The following is a 21,116-nucleotide window of genomic DNA, read 5'->3' as shown; positions in this document are numbered from 1 at the left end:
TCGGTTCATCTCCCATTCTATACTTGAAACGAGTGCTGTAGTACTGGAGATTAGACTCGGTCTCGAGGCCATATTTTTGTGGTCCTGGTCTTGTCATGGACTCTAGAGCATTTTGACTCAGTTTTGACTCTAACAAGTGTAGACATTGTCTTTACCCCGAGACCAGTCTAGTCCCTTTGAAAAAATATACCATGGGTGCTTCGACTTACCTGACAAACATTTCTCTGACTGACAATATCAGTATGACCTGTGTCCCATATTTCTGTCAGCTGTGTAGAATCAGAGTGATCCCCGATTCACAAATGATTCATTCTTTTTTTCATTGAATTGGCCAAAGGTGTTCGATTTGCTACTCAGTCAGATTCGCTCAGACTGCTATCTCACTGAATCATTTGCAGCGGTTTCTCACTCAGTAAAACAACATTGGGATATTTAAGAACAATTCAATTTAAAAACAAATTCAACTGTTAAAAACTGTGTTCTGCTCTACTATTCATTGCAGCTCAAGAACGTGTTCGGTCTGAAGTCTTTTAGAAATTATTTAGCCATTAGTTACATGAATGCTACACATACTGAAGAAAAATTCTTCTCTAAATAGCATTAGAATTAAATGGTCTGTAGTTGTTCTGTGCATACCATACCCCAAGATGAAATTCTGCAGCCAGAGGTAGGCAGAAATGCTTACTTGACTTATAATGAGGGGAATATAGTAGTAGTGCAATTGAGGAAATTGGAAACAAATGGAAAGTAACGGTTTGGATTCACTTTATGCGTAAATAGTTTGTCATATTTAATACATTATTGTTTGGTTTTAAGGTCCATTTTAGTTATAGTACAGTAAAACTGTATTTTGTATAACAGGAATGTTTACTTGACTTACAAAGAATGGAATAATAATAGTAGATTTTTTTTAATTGAGTTTTTCATTAAGATTCTTGCCTCTTCTGGTCTTGGTTTTAACAAGGACTCAACCCTCTTCTGGTCTTGGTCTTTACTCAGACTCCACCCTCTTCTGGTCTCGGTCTTGACTCAGACTTTACCCTCTTCTGGTCTCGGTCTTCACTCTGACTCCACCCTCTTCTGGTCTCGGTCTTGACTCAGACTCCACCCTCTTCTGGTCTCGGTCTTCACTCTGACTCCACCCTCTTCTGGTCTCGGTCTTCACTCTGACTCCACCCTCTTCTGGTCTCGGTCTTGACTCAGACTTCACCCTCTTCTGGTCTCGGTCTTGACTCAGACTCCACCCTCTTCTGGTCTCGGTCTTCACTCTGACTCCACCCTCTTCTGGTCTCGGTCTTGACTCAGACTCCACCCTCTTCTGGTCTCTGTCTTGACTCGGATTCGACCCTCTTCTGGTCTCGCTTAGGTCTGTCAGATGCTATACACTGAAACCCAGGCCATTGTGATTTTTAAAACAGCAGACAACTGTCAACATTGGGCAATTTAAATAAAAGCTATAATCCTCTCTTTCTGGTTAAAGCACATGTTTTACATAGACTGCTTTGGTTAACATTATTTTCTTGGGTCTTTGGAGTTTTTGATTTCCTGTATGATGCCATGGAACCGAACAAGACTAATTTCCCTAGGATGTCTGGCCTCCATAGAAATTAAACCGGGTTGTGTTTTCAGTCATGTGCTTGCCACTATAGATAATTTCCATTAAATTGAATCAGTTTTATATTTAAGACTCACAACACTGTCCCTTTGTTATAAATGCAGACTGGTTGTGACTGAAATGTTCCCTTCTGTTTAACTCTCTTGTCATTTGAGACATGACACTGTTTGAGCCAAAGAGTATTCGACTTAATTCTGGAAAAGAAAAGATCTATGAAGTGCAGGATTAGAGTTTACCACACAGAAGAAATCTAAAACCAATATACCTCAGGAAATTGCACTTCTGCTAAACATATTGCATCATCAACACAGTACTTCCTTGTACAACCATTTATCTGCCCAAAGTTAACCACACAGTGTTTATAGACATTCAAATAAAACAATAAAATGTCATTTTAGTTAGTGAGTGAAAGAATGCAAGAAATATGACTAGTATGAGAGAAAGAAATAGAGGGTGAGTAAAAACAAGCCACTGGAAACTGTTAATAATTTTCCCCATTCATTTAACCCTTGTGCAACAATAAAAAAAAAGTTACTCAGAGGTCCTTCGAGGACAAAAATGTCCACGTCAAAAAACTGCCATAATAATAGTAAACCAAATATTCATTCATTTTCAGGATTTAACCCTTTAAATGCCAGTTTGCTTATATAATGCCACTGTTGTTTTTTATGAAAACAAAAAATTAATTATTTTTCATATACTAAATGCTAAGGGGAATTTTTTATTTTTTTATTTTTTATTATCACAGTCTGGGATATGTCAATGATTAGCAACAACATTGATTTTGATGCATTATTATTTTTTGTTCAGTGTCAGATTTAAAAGAAAACACACTCAGGACCTTAGAGGACAAAAATGTCCACGTCAAAAACTGCCATAAAAATATTATATATTAATATTATTTTTCACTTTCACTGACTTAGATTTTTTAACCAACATTAGTCCTGATAATAACTACCAAATATTCATTCATTTTCAGGATTTTAACCCTTTAAAATGCCAGTTTGTTTACATAATGCCACTGTTGTTTTTCACACACACACACACACACACACACACACACACACACTGACATACATACCAACACACCCACACAATTTTAGCCTGCAATGCTCTATAATACAGCAAACAGAAAATAGGAAAAAAGCATGTATTTACTCCATAGGCTATACTAAAAATGGCACCATCTGGTGGAAAATATAAAAAATGTACATTTTGAAGACAGGGATCCGAAATGAAAGCATAATATCACAGAATTCATGATTTTATGCTTTAATGGCACTGGGATCAAATATTGCAGTTTTAATGGGTTTCACTGGAGAGACATTTTTGTCCTGAAGGTCCTGAGTGTAACTATTTTGTGTACACAGTGTATTATAGATGTATTATAGGAACTGAGGTTGAAATATCAAAATTCCCCCAAAAATACACACCTTTGGCAAAAGTTATGATCGAAAAAAAAGAAAATAAAAAAATGACAAAGACAAAAATGTCCCGAAGGTCGCCCGAGGGTTAGCCTAATTATTATTATTATAATCAACCTAGTCGTTATTAAAACCTCAGTATAACTGCATTGACTGATAAACAGCGCACAGTATTCACTGGACGAGATAGAAGGAAAACTGTGTAGGCCTATATGACGGCAAACTTCGAGAGATGCAAATGCCACTTCTAGGACACAAAAGTGATTTAAAATTACTGCAGTGGACAAATCGATGGATGAAGGTGATTAAATCACATGCCCGTTGAGGTAGATTGAACTGCTAGTTGTATTAATGTCCATTCGGATCTGTGAATGGCTTTACAGTCTGAACACATGCGACTGCGCGCTCTCGTAGGCGTCCCATGAACGCGCGGGCCACGAGTAGTAGGAGTGTTAAGAGTAGCCGCGGAACACAGGTTGCACCGACTGGTGCCAGACTAATCATTTGACCTTCAGCGAACCAGAGGATTTATTTCTCAAATCCAGACGCTTCAAACCCACCGGACTTGTATATGACACATTTTTATCGCGTTTGGTCGTTTTTTAAATAAACATATTTATTTGTTAACAAGAGGTGTCCACGTCCTTGATTTTCTTGCCTCGCGGTTTGGAAAAACTAACACATACTGAGTGGTTTCACCCAGGAATGGATACTGGAGTTGTCACTGAAAAGAAAAGGTAGGGCTGTAAAGCTCTAGTTACCGTCTCTTTGTCAAATAAAGTCATCTGTTGAGCGGTATTTCTTGTTGTTAGTGTGGTACACAGGCCGAAAGATTTTCATCCCTACTTCATATTGAACGTGTCGCCATTTTGTGCCGGATGGCCAACCAAAAAACCGAGAGAAAGTATACAAACCAAATAACAGCACACTTCTCGACTATTTATCCTTAAACATAATTTAAATATTCTTATGTGCGACTCTATATGTAATATATCTGGCTTTGGAGTGCATCATTAGTTTTATGTGTTTGTCAGAGGTCTCATGTCTGTAAGCTAACAAGCTAGCAACATGCGCACTTCAACTGACCGATTTAAAGCTATTGTCTGCTATTGACATGTAAATAGCTAATATTATTGACATTTCTGTGTTTAAACAAAAGGTTGTGTTCTTCTAAATGTCATCAGAGACATCTTTGATCATGTGTCAATCAAAGTGGGATGCAGAATTAATGTTTTTTATTTTTATTTTTTTTATTTATTACAACATTAATGCACAAATCTATTGCTCTGTATCGTTTTGAAAGCTTATATTAGTAAACCAACAGCAGAACAAAAGCTCAGGTCACACTTAACTAGTTGCCCTTGTTTGGCCAGCCTTTTTGGCATATTTGTGTATAAATGACACAAGGCAGAAATTAAGTGTATTTTGCTGCCGCAATGCCTTATTCTTTGTCAAGCCTGTCTTTAGTGTCATTAAAAATTTAATTGGGTCAAAACTAGAAATGTTTTAGTGTTTATGTCAATGGCTGGAAAATGTTGCTTGATTTTTCTGTTTTTCAGTAGGAGTATATTTACAAGAAGGGTAAACTAGTTTATGTAGAAGATTTAATAATACAGTATGGTTAGGTGAGCCTGTAATTAGGTGAGCTACACTTTCCTGTGTGCTGTGTATTCCTCTGACCTTGTTGTTTTGTTTAGCTTTCAAATTCACGTAGCGCGTGTGGAGGCCCACGCTATTCTCTGCGGCATCCACGCACAAGTCACCATGCACCCACCCAGAGTGAACCACATTATAGCAACCACGAGGAGGTTAACCCATGTGACTCTACCCACCCTAGCAACCGGACCAGTTTGGTTGCCTAGGAGACCTGGCTGGAGTCACTCGGCACTTTTATTGTATCACTAAGTTGTTAAAGGCCTTTTTGACTAATTGAAGGGAAATAGGCAATTAAGTTCTACAAGTCAATGTAGACATCAGGGGTTGAAAATTGCTTTGGCAAATGGACTGAGAGAACACAGCATGATAAAAAGGCAATTAGCCATCTTGTCATCATGATGAGACAAATCTGCTAGAAATGCTCAAGCACAGTATCAAAGCTTGTGTTTTAGTTTTCTCATTGTGTTCTGAAATGGCTGTACTAAATGACTATACAATGCATCATCTTAAAGCAGGGGTTGGCTACCTCATTGGCACACAGAGGGGTAATCACTTGCATTCCAGCAACGGTGAGAGAGGAGTAGACTATTTTATTCAAATGAAATTCAACACCTGCATTCCAATCTACATCTTGATGTAATCCTTCCTCATGATCTCGCAGCATGTTTTCATCAGCTGAATGGGAGGCTTGTTCAGAAAAAAAATATTACTGCCAAATCCAAAGAATAATTTATTTGGTAAACACTAAAACCCTTAAATAACAATCATTGTTTTACAACAGTAACCATAGTTTAACTATGGTATTTGTTGTAAAATCATAGTAACCACAATATAAACATTGTTACTGTCAAGGTTACAGTATATAGTAAAATCATGGTTACTATTCAGAAACTACAGTATTATTGTTGTAAAACGATGGTTAATTGTATCAAAACCATGATTTCTGCTCAGAAAACCATGGTGACAGCAGTCATGGTTACTACAATATTACTATAGTAAAACCATGGTTAGTTTTCATCAGGGTCCTTAACTAAAAAAAACATTTTTTCTAATTACTAAATCAACATTTTAACTTAATACCTGCACTAATATGCTACATGCATCAACATAAAGTGCACTTCAAACTCATCTCAACATATATTTAATATTCAGAAGCTGTATATCACTATAGAAGGAATAATCTTGCTATTAAAATGCATACGAGAAGGGATGTTGTGATAATGCTGCTAGAGTATTTTAATAATACATGGAAATCCTACATTAGCACCCCAAGCTCTTTAGTTATTGTTTCATGTCTGTCTGAATTAGCACTGAGTGCCTGCTTAAAAATCGAAGGGAGTGTGTGCAGTCGTGTGTGTTTCGGCACAGCCATTGACTAGGAAAATAAAAAATGGCACTCCATGTCAAAAAGGTTGCCGACCCTTGTCTTAGAAGAATAGTTCCCCCCAAAATGAAAATTCTCTCATTATTACATCCTAGATGTGTATGACTTCTTCAGCAGTTCTTCAGCAGAACACAGATGAAGATTTTTAGAAGCAGACAGAGCTCTGTCAGGTCCTTATAATAGAAGTAAACGTGTGCCAGCACTTTGACGGTCCAAAAGTCATATTTAAGCAGCATAAAAGTAATCCACACGACTCCAGTTGATCAATGAATGTCTTCTGTAGCAAATCTATGTTTATGTAAGAAACAAGTAGATAATTAAAATGTTTTTAACTTTAAAATCGGCGCTTTCATCAAGGGCTCTGATGCAGTTTGAAATGGCTGAACTCTCACGTGACGTTTGTTCTTCTGTTATAAATTAACGCCGCTTCCGAATTCTCACATGAACTCTGACACGCTTATGTCATGCTTCGTGTCAGCTGCTGCTAGGAAGCGTTTTTTTAAAGTAAATAACATTTTAATTATCAATTATGTTTTACACAAATTATGTCAGAAGACATTCATTGATCGACTGGAGTCGTGTGGATTACTTTTATGCTGCTTAAATATGACTTTTGGACCGTCAGAGTGCTGGCACCTGTGTACTTCTATTATAAGGACCTGACAGAGATCTGTCTTCTAAAAATCTTCATTTGTGTTCTGCTGAAGAAAGACAATCATACACATCTGGGATGGCATCAGGGTAAGTGAATAAGGTTACTTTACCTGTGAACAGTCAGCATATTGTTTCCTCTCACACGCACTGTTGTAATGGCGGTTTTGTGTGCAATTTCTGAAACACCTACCAGATGGCGCCATTTATTTTTGATCCAATATTTAATTAGATCTGATAAAGGAAAAATTCTTGAATATCGGAAAAAATGATTACCGGTCGATTGCTACAATAAAGTTGAATTACCAACTCTCGATAAACATCTGATTATTTATATTCGTCATCCCAGGAAAAATTCTGTGTTGTAATCCAGAAATCACTTTATTTTCTGTATTGTCACACTTTACAGGTGCGATGAAAACTCTAGGCTGCAGTCTTAGTGTGGAAGAGCTGCATACTTTGAATGAATGTATAAATCTGATCGCTCATACATACAGAGAATCATTCACGACACGTTGTATCAGATGACAGAGCAGAGCACTAATCTACTGTGAACCACGCAGCACATGTAAAATATATATTTATATAATTAAATCGCAGCATTTGCGCTTTAATCTCAACTCAACTTTATTTATAAAGCATTTAAAACAACAGAGTTGACCAAAGTGCTTCACACAGTAATACAATTTAAATCATAACATTTCAAAATGACCACATACACAAACACCAGTCATCTAAAACACAAAATACAAACACTCCAAAACTCGTCATTATAAAAGCACATTTCAAAATATAAGATAGATGCCTGAAATTGAAGAAATTGTGACAGAAATATATGACAAGTATATAGTAAAATGTAATATTCACTATAATGATAATAATAATAATGAAGCAATATATCACAAGCAAGACTGCTGTTGAATAAAAGTTTGGCAAAAAAACGCAATGACATGTTGAAAAGTTCTATTTTCACTTGTTAAAAATTTAAGACTCACAGACATCCACTATATAGGAAATAGTGAATGAGTGAACAAGTGAGGGATTTCGGACGCAGCGTTAGTTTACTAATGGAGGCTGCAGACTCCTTGTGTTTCTCAAAGCTTTTGTGTTTCATATGTGCTTGACTAATCACTGGCTGCAGCACCTCCCACAGTCTCCAACAGTCCCTATATGCCCCAAAAGTACTTACTCCAGAGTAGGAACTAATAATCCCCCTAAAACGGTTCAGAAGAACTATAGTTCCTCAGGTGACAAATTCAATAGTAAACAACTAGTGAGCTGATTGAAAAAAGAAAACTCATCTCTCTACAAGCTGCAGCAGTGATGACGAGTGTGTTCAAAACACTTTCACAAACATTTACAATTCACCTGCTGGATAAATTGTATTGACAGTATTATCATGTAGACACAGTCTGAGGTGTGATTATAAAGAACTGAGTAGGCAAATAATATTAACATGTTATCAGTTGGAACAATACTGATAACATGCCACTGCCACCATAATGTATGTACTTGTGTTATGTACATTGTGTATTTAAAATCACTACTTAATGCACACACATAATGATTTTAAAACAAATGTTGTTAATTGGAACAATACTGATTGTGTCTTATTGCCGTGTTCATCTACTTGCATTATACATTTGCTCAAAACCCTGCATGTTACGAATTAAACTTGACTAAATCTAAATGCTCCAAGAGTCTATATCAGGGGTTCTTAAAGCATATGTTATTGCTGAACAACAAACACATCTGACCTGTAATTTTTTAACATTTTCATTCATTTCAGATGGCAAAGGCTTTGAAGGAGGAGTAGGCCTACTTTATTTAGGTATCGCAAATTTGAAAATTTGCAAAGGCCTTTATTTTGTGCCTTTATAGTTTAGATCATAAACCTCCCCTTTGCTAAAGGGGCTTTCCAGTTACCCTGAAATCAGTCAAAAATGTAGACATTTACTATTGTGCACTCCATCTATGTATCTTACATAAGCCAACCATGTACCACACTCAGACAGAAACAGGCTGAAAATTGAAGTGCATGTAAACATCCCCTGAGCACAATAGCCTTCCTCTCTTTCTGGAGGAATGATTTCCGCCTTACTTTAGAAAACACTTTAAAAGGGATCATGGGTGCAGTTAGGAAGCCGGGTGAAGATGCTGTTTTTTTTCCCTGCAAGCGCACTTGGCTGTCTTAGTCGTCTTCCCTCCTTTGTCCTGCGTGGCTTTGACGTTTGACACTATGCCTTGCCTTCTCATTGTTCCAGCTGCTTTGACCTTGGAACTCTTGGATGTGGAATATATAGATATTGCTTGTTGTTTGGTGACCTCATTAGTCCAATTCAAACCTTGCTGCTTATTTTGCTTTTGTTGATAATATTACAATCACCACAGTAAGAGGCTGCCTCTTGACCTCTGTCTGCTCAACAATGTGAATAAAAATTAATCTTAGCCTATAAACATTAAGACAAGATAATCAGGATTTCAGGATGAGCAGTTCTGGATTTGCAACCCATTTGCCTTAAGCAAGTGTCTTGAGAGCTTTTGTTAATTGTTAAAAGTTTTTTAAAATGGTAAACATTGAAATAACACCAAAGGGAATTTGTATTTAAGGGGAGCTTTTTTTTCCAAAAGGTGTGCATTAAATTGTTGTATCCAGTAGTTTTGCCTTGTTGTCAGAGCCCTCCATTCATGCAGTAATCAGCTGAAACACGTAAGTAAACCTATGTTTTGGTCACTGGCTGAATTGGCAGAGGTCCCGGAGGAAATAGATCTGTTTCTTTAGAAACCAGGATAGACACTTTTTTTAGGCAGAAAACTTATTGATGGTGACCTGATTGAAGAGGAAAAGGTTTTTCTGGCCAAGGACTGTTTTTTTGAACTATTAATTGTGCAGAAATGTACCTTGCCGGTTTGTAAGAGTCGTTGCATTTATGGTTTGTTTGTGTATAAAGAGTTGTTCCTCTTGTCTGACACCATAACATTTACCACCTTTTGGCTAAGCTTCAAGATTGATTGCTCTCTCTCTCTCTCTCTCTCTCAGCAACCAGTCATATTGAGACTATCTTTGTAGCCTCTTAATTGTGACCAGTGACATTGCTAGGTTTGACGCCATGCAAATAAGTCATTTAAATAATAAACTTGACCTTGCTGTTGCTGTCAAATTAGCACAAGAGGTCTCTCCTATCTCACAGACATGGTGACAAACTAATGCCACAATCTTCCTTTATCTTTTCAGGGTGAGCTCGGAGCGCAGGAAGGAGAAGTCCAGGGATGCGGCGCGAAGTCGCAGGGGAAAGGAGTCTGAGGTGTTCTACGAGCTAGCACACCAGCTCCCCCTGCCACACAATGTCAGCTCCCACCTGGACAAAGCCTCGATCATGAGGCTGACCATCAGCTACCTGCGCATGAGGAACCTGCTCAGCTCTGGTCAGTCCCTGTCTTGAGAATAAGTAGTTGTATACAGGTATATAGTTGTGTAAATAGTCTATTGCCACATGCAAACAGGCATCAAAACCTTTGAACGATCACAAGCAGCTGGTTTTTTGAGATGCCATAACCAGTGTGTCAATAAGTGTTACGTTTTCTTTACAAAACAAACAAGTTACACAATGACTAGGTTTTTAATTTGCAATAATAGGAAATTATGCAGCTATAATGTAACTTCACTTGTTTATCAGTCATTTGCAGTCCTTTCTCATTGATGCAATTAAGACTGTCACAGATCTATATTGCAATTTTGACTAAAGGCGTGGTCACATTTACCTTTGCACGGTGAAATTCCGCAGGTGAAGAAGGTGTGGGCAGACGTTGAGCGCACGTGATAGACAGCAAAAAACGAATTGCCAAGCAGCCTCTTTTTAATGCTGCACTTATACTCAGTGAAAGTGAAGTTTTAAAGAAACTCCCCCATAAAATGGGATCCTTGTCCATTGTGAATATTCAATGTAGCTGTTTTGCCTGTCAAAGTTCACCAAACTTGAAATACACAGGGTTCTTTGCCACCGGAAATCTATCACGCAAAATTAATGATTCCCATTGAGATGACTGTATTTTGCCTGCGAAATGTTGCTGTGCGAAGGTTAATGTGACCACGCATTAAGAACCTTTTTACACCCAGTATTAAGTTGAGTTTTGGGCAATACGATCACAAGGGGAGAGGGAAGACACATCATTGTTTACACCTGGTTGTAATATGCATCTCTTTGGACCTCTTGTATAATATCGAGGGGAAGGGATCTGATTTCATGACACTATACAGCAGTTATTACATTAGGTAAATAATACAGCAGGTATTACTGCATGACAATAAAGCGCAAAAAAGTAAAAAACAAAAAGAAAGCACAAACAAAATAGCCACACAGTTTCTCCCAATTCTACTTGCTAATCTAAGCACAAACATGATGTTTAGCACAGAATTCTCAGTTATTTTAGTTGAGTACCTGTATTAACTGTGCTTCAGATGTGTCACTGGCATCTGTAAGCCTACCAAACGACAGCTGTGTAGTTCCTTTGGAACACTTATCACACTCATGAATGAGGCATATTGTGACCCTATGTTTATTAGATTGCTAATGAATGTTTTTTGATGATGTGCAGATGAAGAAGAGAAGGAGAATGAGGTGGAGAGTCAGCTTAATAGCTTCTACCTGAAGGCCCTGGAGGGTTTCCTCATGGTCCTCTCTGAGGATGGAGACATGGTTTATCTCTCTGAGAATGTCAGCAAGAGCATGGGCCTCACACAGGTATTCAGCTGTTTGCATTTGTCTTCTGTCATTTGCTTAAGTCTTATATTGGTGCTTTTGGTGTTGCTAACCATCTTGGCCTACTTTTCTCTCAGTTTGATCTGACCGGTCACAGCATCTTTGAATTTTCACACCCGTGTGATCATGAGGAGTTGAGAGAAATGCTAGTCCACAGGATGGGTGAGTCAGACAGACATGCGACACTGTCATTTCCTTTCAGTTGCAGCTGATAATACAACAGCTATTAGTAACTGAAGTAATGGTGGCCCTCCTCCCCCCATGTTTAGGATCCAAAAAAAACAAGGAAATGCAAAACACAGAGCGAAGCTTCTTCCTGCGTATGAAGTGCACACTCACTAGCAGAGGGCGCACTGTCAATATCAAGTCTGCTACATGGAAGGTGAGATGCTGTCTGCATGCTTAAGCATTTTTCTCAGACTGCTGTGAGTCAGTGAATGTGACACTCAGGATGGCCAGTGAATAAATTGGATTACTATGCGCTCAGAACAAAGCACAATATGGAATAGGCAGATACTTTTCTCAAAGTTAATGGATAACTTGCCATATCTCTCCTGTTTGTATTGCACAGCTTCTATAGACCTCCGGCTCCGAGTAGTAGTATAATAAAACCTTCACCTATAGTTCTGTCAATGGACAGTTGCCAGTTTTGGAAATTAAACTAACTTAGATGCAATTGAAAATAAACATCTATCTTGAAAAATATCTTGACACAGCACTATGTGTCATCTTCCATTTTATCGTGCAACAGTATCTGAGCGAGGTGATAATCAGGCCAAAGTGTTCTCGGTTCATGAGGAGCTGCGTGTTCAACTCAAGTCTGAAAAGATTGCTTTTAAATCCAGTCTAGCTTTTAATGTTACTGTTTTCACTAATGCCACATGTTAATTTCCCGTTTATATTTTGAATATAAACAGTTGTAGACACCGTGACATTTTCATCTCTATTTTTTTGTACATATTTATATTGCATTCAAATCTTATGACTGCAATTCATCGTGCTATACAGTTGAAGTCAGAAGTTTACATACACCTTGGCCAAATACGTTTAAACTCAGTTTTTCTCAATTCCTGACATTTAATCGTAGAAAACATTCCCTGTCTTATGTCAGTTAGGATCACTACTTTATTTTAATAATTTGAAATGTCAGAATAATAGAAGAGAGAATGATTTATTTCAGCTTTAATTTCTTTCATCACATTCCCAGTGGGTCAGAAGTTTACGGACACTTAGTTAGTATTTGGTAGCATTGCCTTTAAATAGTTTAAATCTTGTCAAATGTTTTGGGTAGCCTTTCACAAACTTCTCACAATAAGTTGCTGGAATTTTGGCCCATTCCTCCAGACAGAACTGGTGTAACTGTGTCAGGTTTGTAGGCTGGCTTTTTTATGGCAGTTTTGGAGCAGTGGCTTCTTCCTTGCTGAGCAGCCTTTCAGGTTATGTCGAGATAGGACTCATTTACTGTGGATATAGATTCTTGTCTGCCTGTTTCCTCCAGCATCTTCACACGGTCCTTTGCTGTTGTTCCGGGATTGATTTGCACTTTTCGCACCAAATTACGTTCATCTTTAGGAGACAGAATGCACCTCCTTCCTGTGCGGTATGATGGCTGCATTGTCCCATGGTGTTTATACTCGTGTACTATTGTTTGTACAGATGAACATGGTACCATCAGGCGTTTGGAAATTGCTCCCAAGGATGAACCAGACTTGTGGAGGTCCACAAATTTTTTTTTCTGAGGTCTTGACTGATTTCTTTTGATTTTCCCATGATGTCAAGCGAGGAGGTACTGAGTTTGAAGGTAGGCCTTAAAATACATCCATAGGTACATCTCCAATTGACTCCAATTAGCCTAATTGCCTAAAGGCTTGACATAATTTTCTGGAATTTTCCAAGCTGTTTAAAGGCACAGTTAACTTAGTGTATGTAAACATCTGACCCACTGGAATTATTATATAGTCAATTAAAAACGAAACAATCTGTCTGTTAACAATTGTTGGAAAAATTACTCGTGTCATGCACAAAGTAGATGTCCTAAATGACTTGCCAGAACTATAGTTTTTATTTATTTATTTTATTTAACAAGGATGGTGGAAAGACAGCTTGAGTCCTTTTGTGTGCACCGAGCATCCTTTCAATACTTTTTATGACATGTCTAGGGTTGGTGTAAGCAGACTGCTAAACCCCCCCTCTTTTTCTACAGGTGCTCCACTGCACAGGCCATGTCCGTGTGCAAGAGCGCAGTGAGGAATCTGGAGACTGTGGCTTTAAAGAACCCCCTCAGGCCTACCTTGTGCTTATCTGTGAGCCCATTCCTCATCCCTCAAACATCGAGGTTCCTCTGGACAGCAAGACCTTCCTCAGCCGCCACACTCTGGACATGAAGTTCTCGTACTGTGATGAAAGGTAAGTAGAGAGATATTATGCCTTCATGTAAACAAAATGTAAAGCTGAACAGATATTTTCCCTAGATTAGATGATTGGTATACGGTTTATAGATCTGCACACATATTTTTCTTTCATCCTTTTAATTTTTGTGTGTGTATATTTATTTGTTGTTAATTTGTTTGGCCTACCCTATTCAATTTTTCATTCCATTTTGTGTTTGGGCTTACACTGATGGTATCTTTGTCTTGATGTGAATGCTGTACATGTCTATGACCTGTTTACCTCTTTTTGAATCAGTGCAATGCTGCAGAACTGGTCTCGCACACCACAGCAAAAAGGCAGCTGTTCTTTATCCTTGTAAATGATGTTAACACCATCTATTGGCAGAAGCCAGTAGAGCCCATTTTTAAGCCATTGCTGTCCAGCCTCCATATCACAAGCCTTTGCGGTTGTCTCTGCATGTAGCACTTGCTAAATACACACTCTCCTGACCATTATCTCTCTCTCCTCTCACTCTATCCCTCAGGATCACAGAATTAATGGGATATGAGCCAGATGATCTGCTAAACAAGTCAGTGTATGAATACTATCACGCCCTTGATTCAGACCATCTAACCAAGACACATAACAACTGTGAGTACCCTTGGTTAGATTGTAAAGTGCCTATTAATTTAATATGGGTAACAGAAAGCCTTTCCTGATCCTGATCGAGGTTTCACCTTAACATGTTTTGATTACGTCCTCATTAATTAAACATGCTAAACTGCCACATAAGATGTTGTAATCCAGAGTGATTATAATCCAATAAATACTTATGATTTGAGAGCAGTCAATTTTGACTGAGTTTTATTCATTCCTTCCCAGTGTTTGCAAAGGGCCAGGCTACCACAGGCCAGTACCGCATGCTGGCTAAGAAAGGTGGTTATGTGTGGGTGGAAACTCAGGCCACCGTCATCTACAACCCCAAGAATTCCCAGCCACAGTGCATTGTGTGTGTCAACTATGTTCTCAGGTACGGATCCAGTTTGTGTTGTCTCTCAAATGTGGTTATATAGAAACAAACTTTTTGGAATTTAATGTATATACAAAGAGATTCAGTGACCATGTTTACATGCACATGTAAAAAAAAAAATAAATAATAATAATTCCAGGGTTTTTGCAGAAAGTGGCGTTCTGAAACGTCATGTAAACGAGAACGGTGATTTCTTTATGCTGTTTAAGGGATTAAGAGAAAGCGGTTCAACACCTAGGTTTCTCCCAGAGAACACGGCTTATGTGGTCATGTAAACACATAAGCGGCGTTGTTACAGGTTTTTGAAGAGTGCGCATGTGCGTGAACAGACTGGAGAACAAATGTCATAGGATGGAGCCCAACAACAAGTGAACACAGCGGTAAGAATTCAAAGAATTTTGGGAGTACAATGGGAAAATCACATACACTATAAACTATACCCATTTACACCAATGTAAAATATCGACGGTCCCTCGCATTTGCGTATATGCGCTCGTACATTGAGGGAATACCAGAGTTTTATGTAAGAGGGAAACCCCACTATTACAGCACAATTCCACTGTGTATTGCAATGAAATGTTAAGGAGACAAACACAGCAACAGCTTTGAAATATCAGGAAATAAAGTGAAGCAACGAAGAATAAAATAGTGAAGTCTTCCTCGGATCCCATGTTTGTTATTTACACTAGCGTCGCAGGGAAATTGAGTTGCTGTGGAGAAAACTGCTGACTGACAGAGCCGCACGTATAGGAGAGTAAAGAGTATGCCGCTTATACAGTGATTTGTAAACGGGAACGCTGCTGTCTCGCAATAACCCGCTTTCTGGTGTCCATGTAAATGTAGTCATTGTTTTCTGTTAAATTATTGGGCGTATTTAGCATGTACGTATACGTATATAACCCCCAACCCAACAAAATAATACTGTATTTGTGATCATATACTCAGTTTGACCTTTCTGTCCATTTCAGTGGCATTGTGAATGGGGACATTGTCCTTTCTCTGCAGCAGACCGTGACAGAGCCACAAGTTATGGAGAAAGAGAGCCAGGAGATGGAAGAGGCATCTGAGGTGGATGTGCTCAAACTCTTCAGGCCGGAAGGCCTCAAGCATTCAATGGGGAGCTCTTCAGAACTGTATGATATGTTAAAGGACAAATCTGAGGACCTCGATCGATTGGCACCTGCAATTGGAGACACCATCATCTCTCTTGACTTCAACAACTCAGGTCTGAAGACTCATCTGTAGGCCCCACTCTGAAAAGTGCTCACTGGCGAATAATTTTTTAAACAAGACCGATTTTAAACAAGACCGATTATGCCTAGCTTTCATTGATGGTGGTTTGCAGTGATCTTAAGTCATTTGTTTTCAATTTTCAATTTTGTGTGCTAATTTAAGGTGACTTGAGCAGCAACGATCTTGGATGATGCGTTGTGGGTGTGTCCTCAACGTGACAAAGTTGAGCTTTATGCAAATTAGAAGTGGCGGAGCAACTACCAATGGGAGCGAAAATAGAGGAGATCACATGATCTGCTGTCTGTCGGATACAATAGGAAAGATAGAGGAAAAATTAACCACAGCTGTGAACTATAGAGAGTGTAGTATGAGACATATTGATTCATTTTCTTAGTTTAGGAAATGGTATCATAAACATGTTAAACAAATGCATAGTGTTTGTACTTATAATAGCTAACACGATTTAATTCTCTCTAGATTCTGATGTGCAGCTGCTGAAGGAGGTGCCTCTCTACAATGATGTCATGTTGCCCTCCAGCAGTGAGAAGCTGCCTATGACTCTGTCTTGTCTGACCACCAGCGAGTCCATCCCACCACTGACCAAATTGGAGACAGCAGAGGACTTCCCTTTCAGCTCAGACTCACAGCGGGTTCCCGACTCTAACACACCTTCTACACCTGGACTTGGCTCCTCAGGGGTAAAGACACCATAAACACGATTTGTTAAAGGAATAATTCACTTAAAAATGTAAATTCTCTCATTGTTTACTCATCCTCATACCATCCCAGATGTGTATGACTTTCTTCTGCAGAACACAAACAAAGATTTTCGAAAGAATATCTCTTACAATCCAAGTGAATGGTGACCAAAACTTTGAAGCTCCTTAAAGCACATAAAGGCAGCATAAAAGGAATCCATAAGACTTCAGTGATTTAATCCATGTCTTCTGAAGTGATCCAATCGGTTTTGGGTGGAAACAGACCAAAATGTAACTCCTTTTTTACTCTAAATCTTGACATCTAAAGTCTCCTTGGCGCCATCTAGCGCTCTGCGCATGATTCAAGCACTAAGAAGTGTAATCGAGCTTGAAATCATTTTAAATCTGTTCTTAGCCAAAACCAATTGGATGGCTTCAGAAGATGTAGATTAAACCATTTTAGTCTTATAGATTACCATTATGTGCATTTTGGAGCTTCAAAGTTTTGGACCCCATTAACTTGCATTGTATGGACCAAGAGCTGAGATATTTTTCTAAAAATTATACACATCTGGGATGGCATAATGGTGAGTAAATGATGAGAGAATTTTCATTTTTGGGTGTACTATCCCTTTAAGATGGTGTTCTTGGTAATGGGGAAAATGTCATGCTCCTTTTTAATCATTAATACGGTTATGAGCCTCAAACTTTTAAATGTTTTAGGATAAGTGATTTCTCATTAATGAGCTGTGTGTCCATTTATTGATCTTAGCCCAACTGTCCTATGGATTACTGTTTCCAAGTGGACTCAGATATCAGTTCTGAATTTAAACTGGACCTGGTTGAGAAACTGTTTGCTATTGATACAGAGGCAAAGACCCCTTTTACCACACAGGTAATCATCAATGTCTCTACCTGTCCTCGTTATGCATTACTGTGTCACCATAAACTAAATCCATTGAAACTCAGCATTTCTATGATTCCCAGGACATGGAGGATCTTGATCTGGAGATGCTAGCTCCATACATCCCAATGGATGATGACTTCCAGCTGCGCATCCCCTCTCCCCTGGATCCACTCCCGTCTGGCCCTCACTCTGTGTTGGCCATGAGCTCCCTGTTCCAGCATTTGCCCACCCCTGCATCTCCAGATTCTGCTTCCAACAGTGCTGTGAAGCAGGAGCCATCGTCACGGTCACCTTCGCCCCTGCACCTGCTGCAGGAGGTGTGCAGTGCTCCGGTCTCACCCTTCAGTGGCAGCAGGGAGGCTTCCCCAGCACGTTCCCCCACCCCACAGGCAGGCAAACAGCTCAACAACAGGTAAAACTCCTGTTGGCATGACTTTCTGCTGGCATCATCTGCCATCAGTCAATCTCAGTCATACCAGTTCTGTAGTGCAGGGATCAGATGAGCACATGAGATTGGATTTCGTCTCCCTTTTAGACAATATATTACTCAAAGGTGCATGTCTATTAGATTATATGATTTTCTGTTTTTGTTACTCAAATTCCCCAGAATGCCTATGGGGGATCGAGAGCTGTCTCCAAAGATTTTAGCCATTCAGAATGCCCAACGGAAGAGGAAGCTGGAGGAGGTGACATCACTTTCTGAAGCCGTTGGACTGGTCAGTCTTGGCAATTTTTGAAAGAAAAAAAAGAAAAAGTTAGATTATTAGAATCCTTAGAGATCTGTTATCTATTAAAGATGTAACACCAAGGCTAATGACTACTCTACAATTTCTTGCAGGGTGCTTTGCTTCAGAGAGTGGACAGTGCTATTGAGTCTGGAAAGAGGGCCAAGGTTTTGGAGCTTAAAGGATCAAGTGTGCTTGGGGGAAACAAAACTATTCTCATACTTCCCTCCGGTGAGTAAAGTGATCACCACTCTAATATGGATTTTATGGATTTTTCAACATGATCTACTACAGCTGAAAGGCAAATTTCCAAAGCTCACTAATTTTCTATCTTAGTGTAGTCTGCTGTAATGTAGTTATCAGTAAATCAGTTTATATCTTGTATGCATTCTTCATGTATCGCAACAAAAACCCATATCCTTTACTCTCTGATTCTGCAGATGTGGCAAGTCGTCTGTTGTCCAGTTCTCTAGAGAGCAGTGATGGGCTGCCTCGGCTAACACGCTACGACTGCGAGGTCAATGCTCCAGTTCAAGACCGCCATCATCTGCTCCAGGGAGAGGAGCTTCTGCGTGCTCTGGACCAAGTCAACTGAGCTCTGCTGTGTTTGGCTGTTCTAGACACTTCATCCCTCTCTCTGCCCTTGATCCTGATCCCTTAAATTTGCCTTCACTTGTCTTCTATATTCCACAACCTACCCCATCTGATAATATTCTCTATAAATAAACCCCAGTGTTTTAAAAATGTACTAGAAGAGCTGCACCTAGTTTATGCGAAATGGAGCCCAGAGGGAGTGTCACAGTGTATACAGGGCAGTCTCTTCCCTGCCAATAAAAAGATAAAGGAGTCTAATATAATTTGGCAAGCAGTGGCATCAACCAGAGAGGAGCCTTCATGTGAAAGGAAAACTTGCCGTAGCACACAGATGTAGATGTGCATACCTCTCACTCCCTCTGGATTCCGTATTTTCACTTTAAAATACTCCTGTGTGTTTAATTGTTCCCCAAAACCGTGTGCATTGTAGCTACAGTCGCACAATAATCTATTTTCTTAAGAAAGAGTACCAGCAGTCCATGCAATATATGAAACCATTTTTATAAATATGTACTTTTAATGAAATATTGAACAGTTAAATTGTTTTCTCTCTTGTTATTTCACTTCTGTCTTCTGAGTTTTGTTTCGTAGTGGTTATATATGGGTTCTGTGTGTTCACACTTAGAATCTGGTTAAATGCAGTTGGATGTTTGTGAATTCATGTTGCTTTTCATTGCATTGTAATTGCTTACATCACTTTGTTTCCTCTTGAACAGCAAAGATAATTGTAAAAGAGCCATTGAAAGTAAGGATCGAGAATGTGCAAAAGGGGAATTTGAAATCATTTTATGGTGTTCTCATGATGGTTTTTGTGTCTGAAAGGTTAAAACAGATTTATAGTTTAATTATGCAATAGATTTTTATATTTTTAGTGGTCATTTTTCTGTTTAGTTATCTACGTAGTAAATGCTTAAAGTTAATTGATTCTTGTGAGAAGTAGTAGCTGGTCAACTTTCTGCTTTATAAACTGTTTTAGATCATGCAAAGCTGATGTATCATTTATCCCAGTTTTACAAGTATTTATAATGGCATTAGAACATGAATGCTTAGTTTAAGTAAGACAGTATTTGTTTTCATCAGGCTTACAGATAAATGTCTGCTTTTGCTGATTATGACATTGTCCTGCAAACATTTTATGACCTTTTATTTTGTTTTTCAATAGAAAAGACATTTCTGTTTGTGTTACTGTAATCTGTTCATTCATCTCTGCAGTCTCCAGTCATCTCCTTTATTCTCTTAACACTAAATGTATTGTTTATTGCATAATCAGTAAAAGACAATTGTGGACCAGAATTTTGTGAAGTATGTTTCAATTACCCATCTTTGCTTTTAAACCACTCCTACCTTTAAAATTTTTCATCACGCTTTTATACCATGCATGCTGATTATTAGTTAACATTTATTTAGATGGTTCTCAAGAGTTTATTATTAAAGGTGTTTGTTCTCTTCAGCGTAGGAATATAGAAGCATGATGCACAACTTTCTGGGCTAATTTTAACGTGCCACTCATCATTAAACCAAACAAAACATGCTGGATTTATCAAATCTCTAAGGCTGTTCAATGTTGATTTGAGAAATGATATAATTAACAGTGCAATATAAAGCATACTGCACACTATTTATGATTGATAGTATAAATCAGGGTCACATGCATGATTTCATGTGATGGTACTGACTAAAATGTATATGTTATTAGGCCTTTCCCACTGCACAAACTGTTTTCATAATAATAATTCCTAACATTTATATAGCACTTTACATAGTATAAGGGGAACCATATCTACCATCCCCAGTGTGCAGCATCCACCTGGATGATGCAACAGCAGCCATAGTGTGCCAGAATGTCCACCACACATCAGCTATTGGTGGAGAGGAGAGTAGAGTGATGTCACCAATTCAGGGATGGGGATTATTAGGAGGCCATGATTGATAAGGGCCAATGGGGAATATTTGGCCAGGTCATCAGGGTACACCCCTACTCTTTACAAGAAGTGCCCTGGGATTTTTAATGACCACAGAGACTCAGGATCTCAGTTTAATGTCTCATCTGAAGGACAGTGCCTTTTTAC

General features: G+C 38.7%; 1 protein-coding gene across 1 annotated transcript; it reads left to right on the top strand.

The window, feature by feature from the left end:
- Window positions 1-3,473: 3,473 nt before the first annotated feature.
- hif1ab (hypoxia inducible factor 1 subunit alpha b) lies at window positions 3,474-20,340 on the top strand. Its single transcript, XM_051644607.1, has 15 exons — window positions 3,474-3,776; window positions 9,966-10,156; window positions 11,327-11,472; window positions 11,568-11,652; window positions 11,760-11,872; window positions 13,694-13,896; window positions 14,405-14,511; window positions 14,743-14,890; window positions 15,859-16,115; window positions 16,601-16,821; window positions 17,594-17,716; window positions 17,809-18,140; window positions 18,336-18,444; window positions 18,567-18,684; window positions 18,894-20,340. Exons 1-15 carry the CDS (start codon window positions 3,745-3,747, stop codon window positions 19,046-19,048), a joined length of 2,340 nt encoding a protein of 779 aa, XP_051500567.1. The 5' UTR covers window positions 3,474-3,744; the 3' UTR covers window positions 19,049-20,340.
- Window positions 20,341-21,116: the final 776 nt, after the last annotated feature.

Source organism: Myxocyprinus asiaticus, chromosome 19 (genome assembly GCF_019703515.2).
Source record: "Myxocyprinus asiaticus isolate MX2 ecotype Aquarium Trade chromosome 19, UBuf_Myxa_2, whole genome shotgun sequence".
Lineage (NCBI taxonomy): Eukaryota > Metazoa > Chordata > Actinopteri > Cypriniformes > Catostomidae > Myxocyprinus > Myxocyprinus asiaticus.
The sequence above is the reverse complement of the archived record's forward strand: the minus strand, read 5'-3'. Positions and strand labels throughout refer to the sequence as shown.

What these genes read in the sequence shown, in the direction of transcription:
- hif1ab (XM_051644607.1), top strand. Translation starts at nt 3,745, where the DNA reads ATGGATACTGGAGTTGTCACTGAAAAGAAAAG. An exon ending in TTTCTGAAGCCGTTGGACTG is followed by an intron (nt 18,445 to 18,566) that starts GTCAGTCTTGGC and finishes AATTTCTTGCAG; the next exon opens with GGTGCTTTGCTTCAGAGAGT. An exon ending in TATTCTCATACTTCCCTCCG is followed by an intron (nt 18,685 to 18,893) that starts GTGAGTAAAGTG and finishes CTGATTCTGCAG; the next exon opens with ATGTGGCAAGTCGTCTGTTG.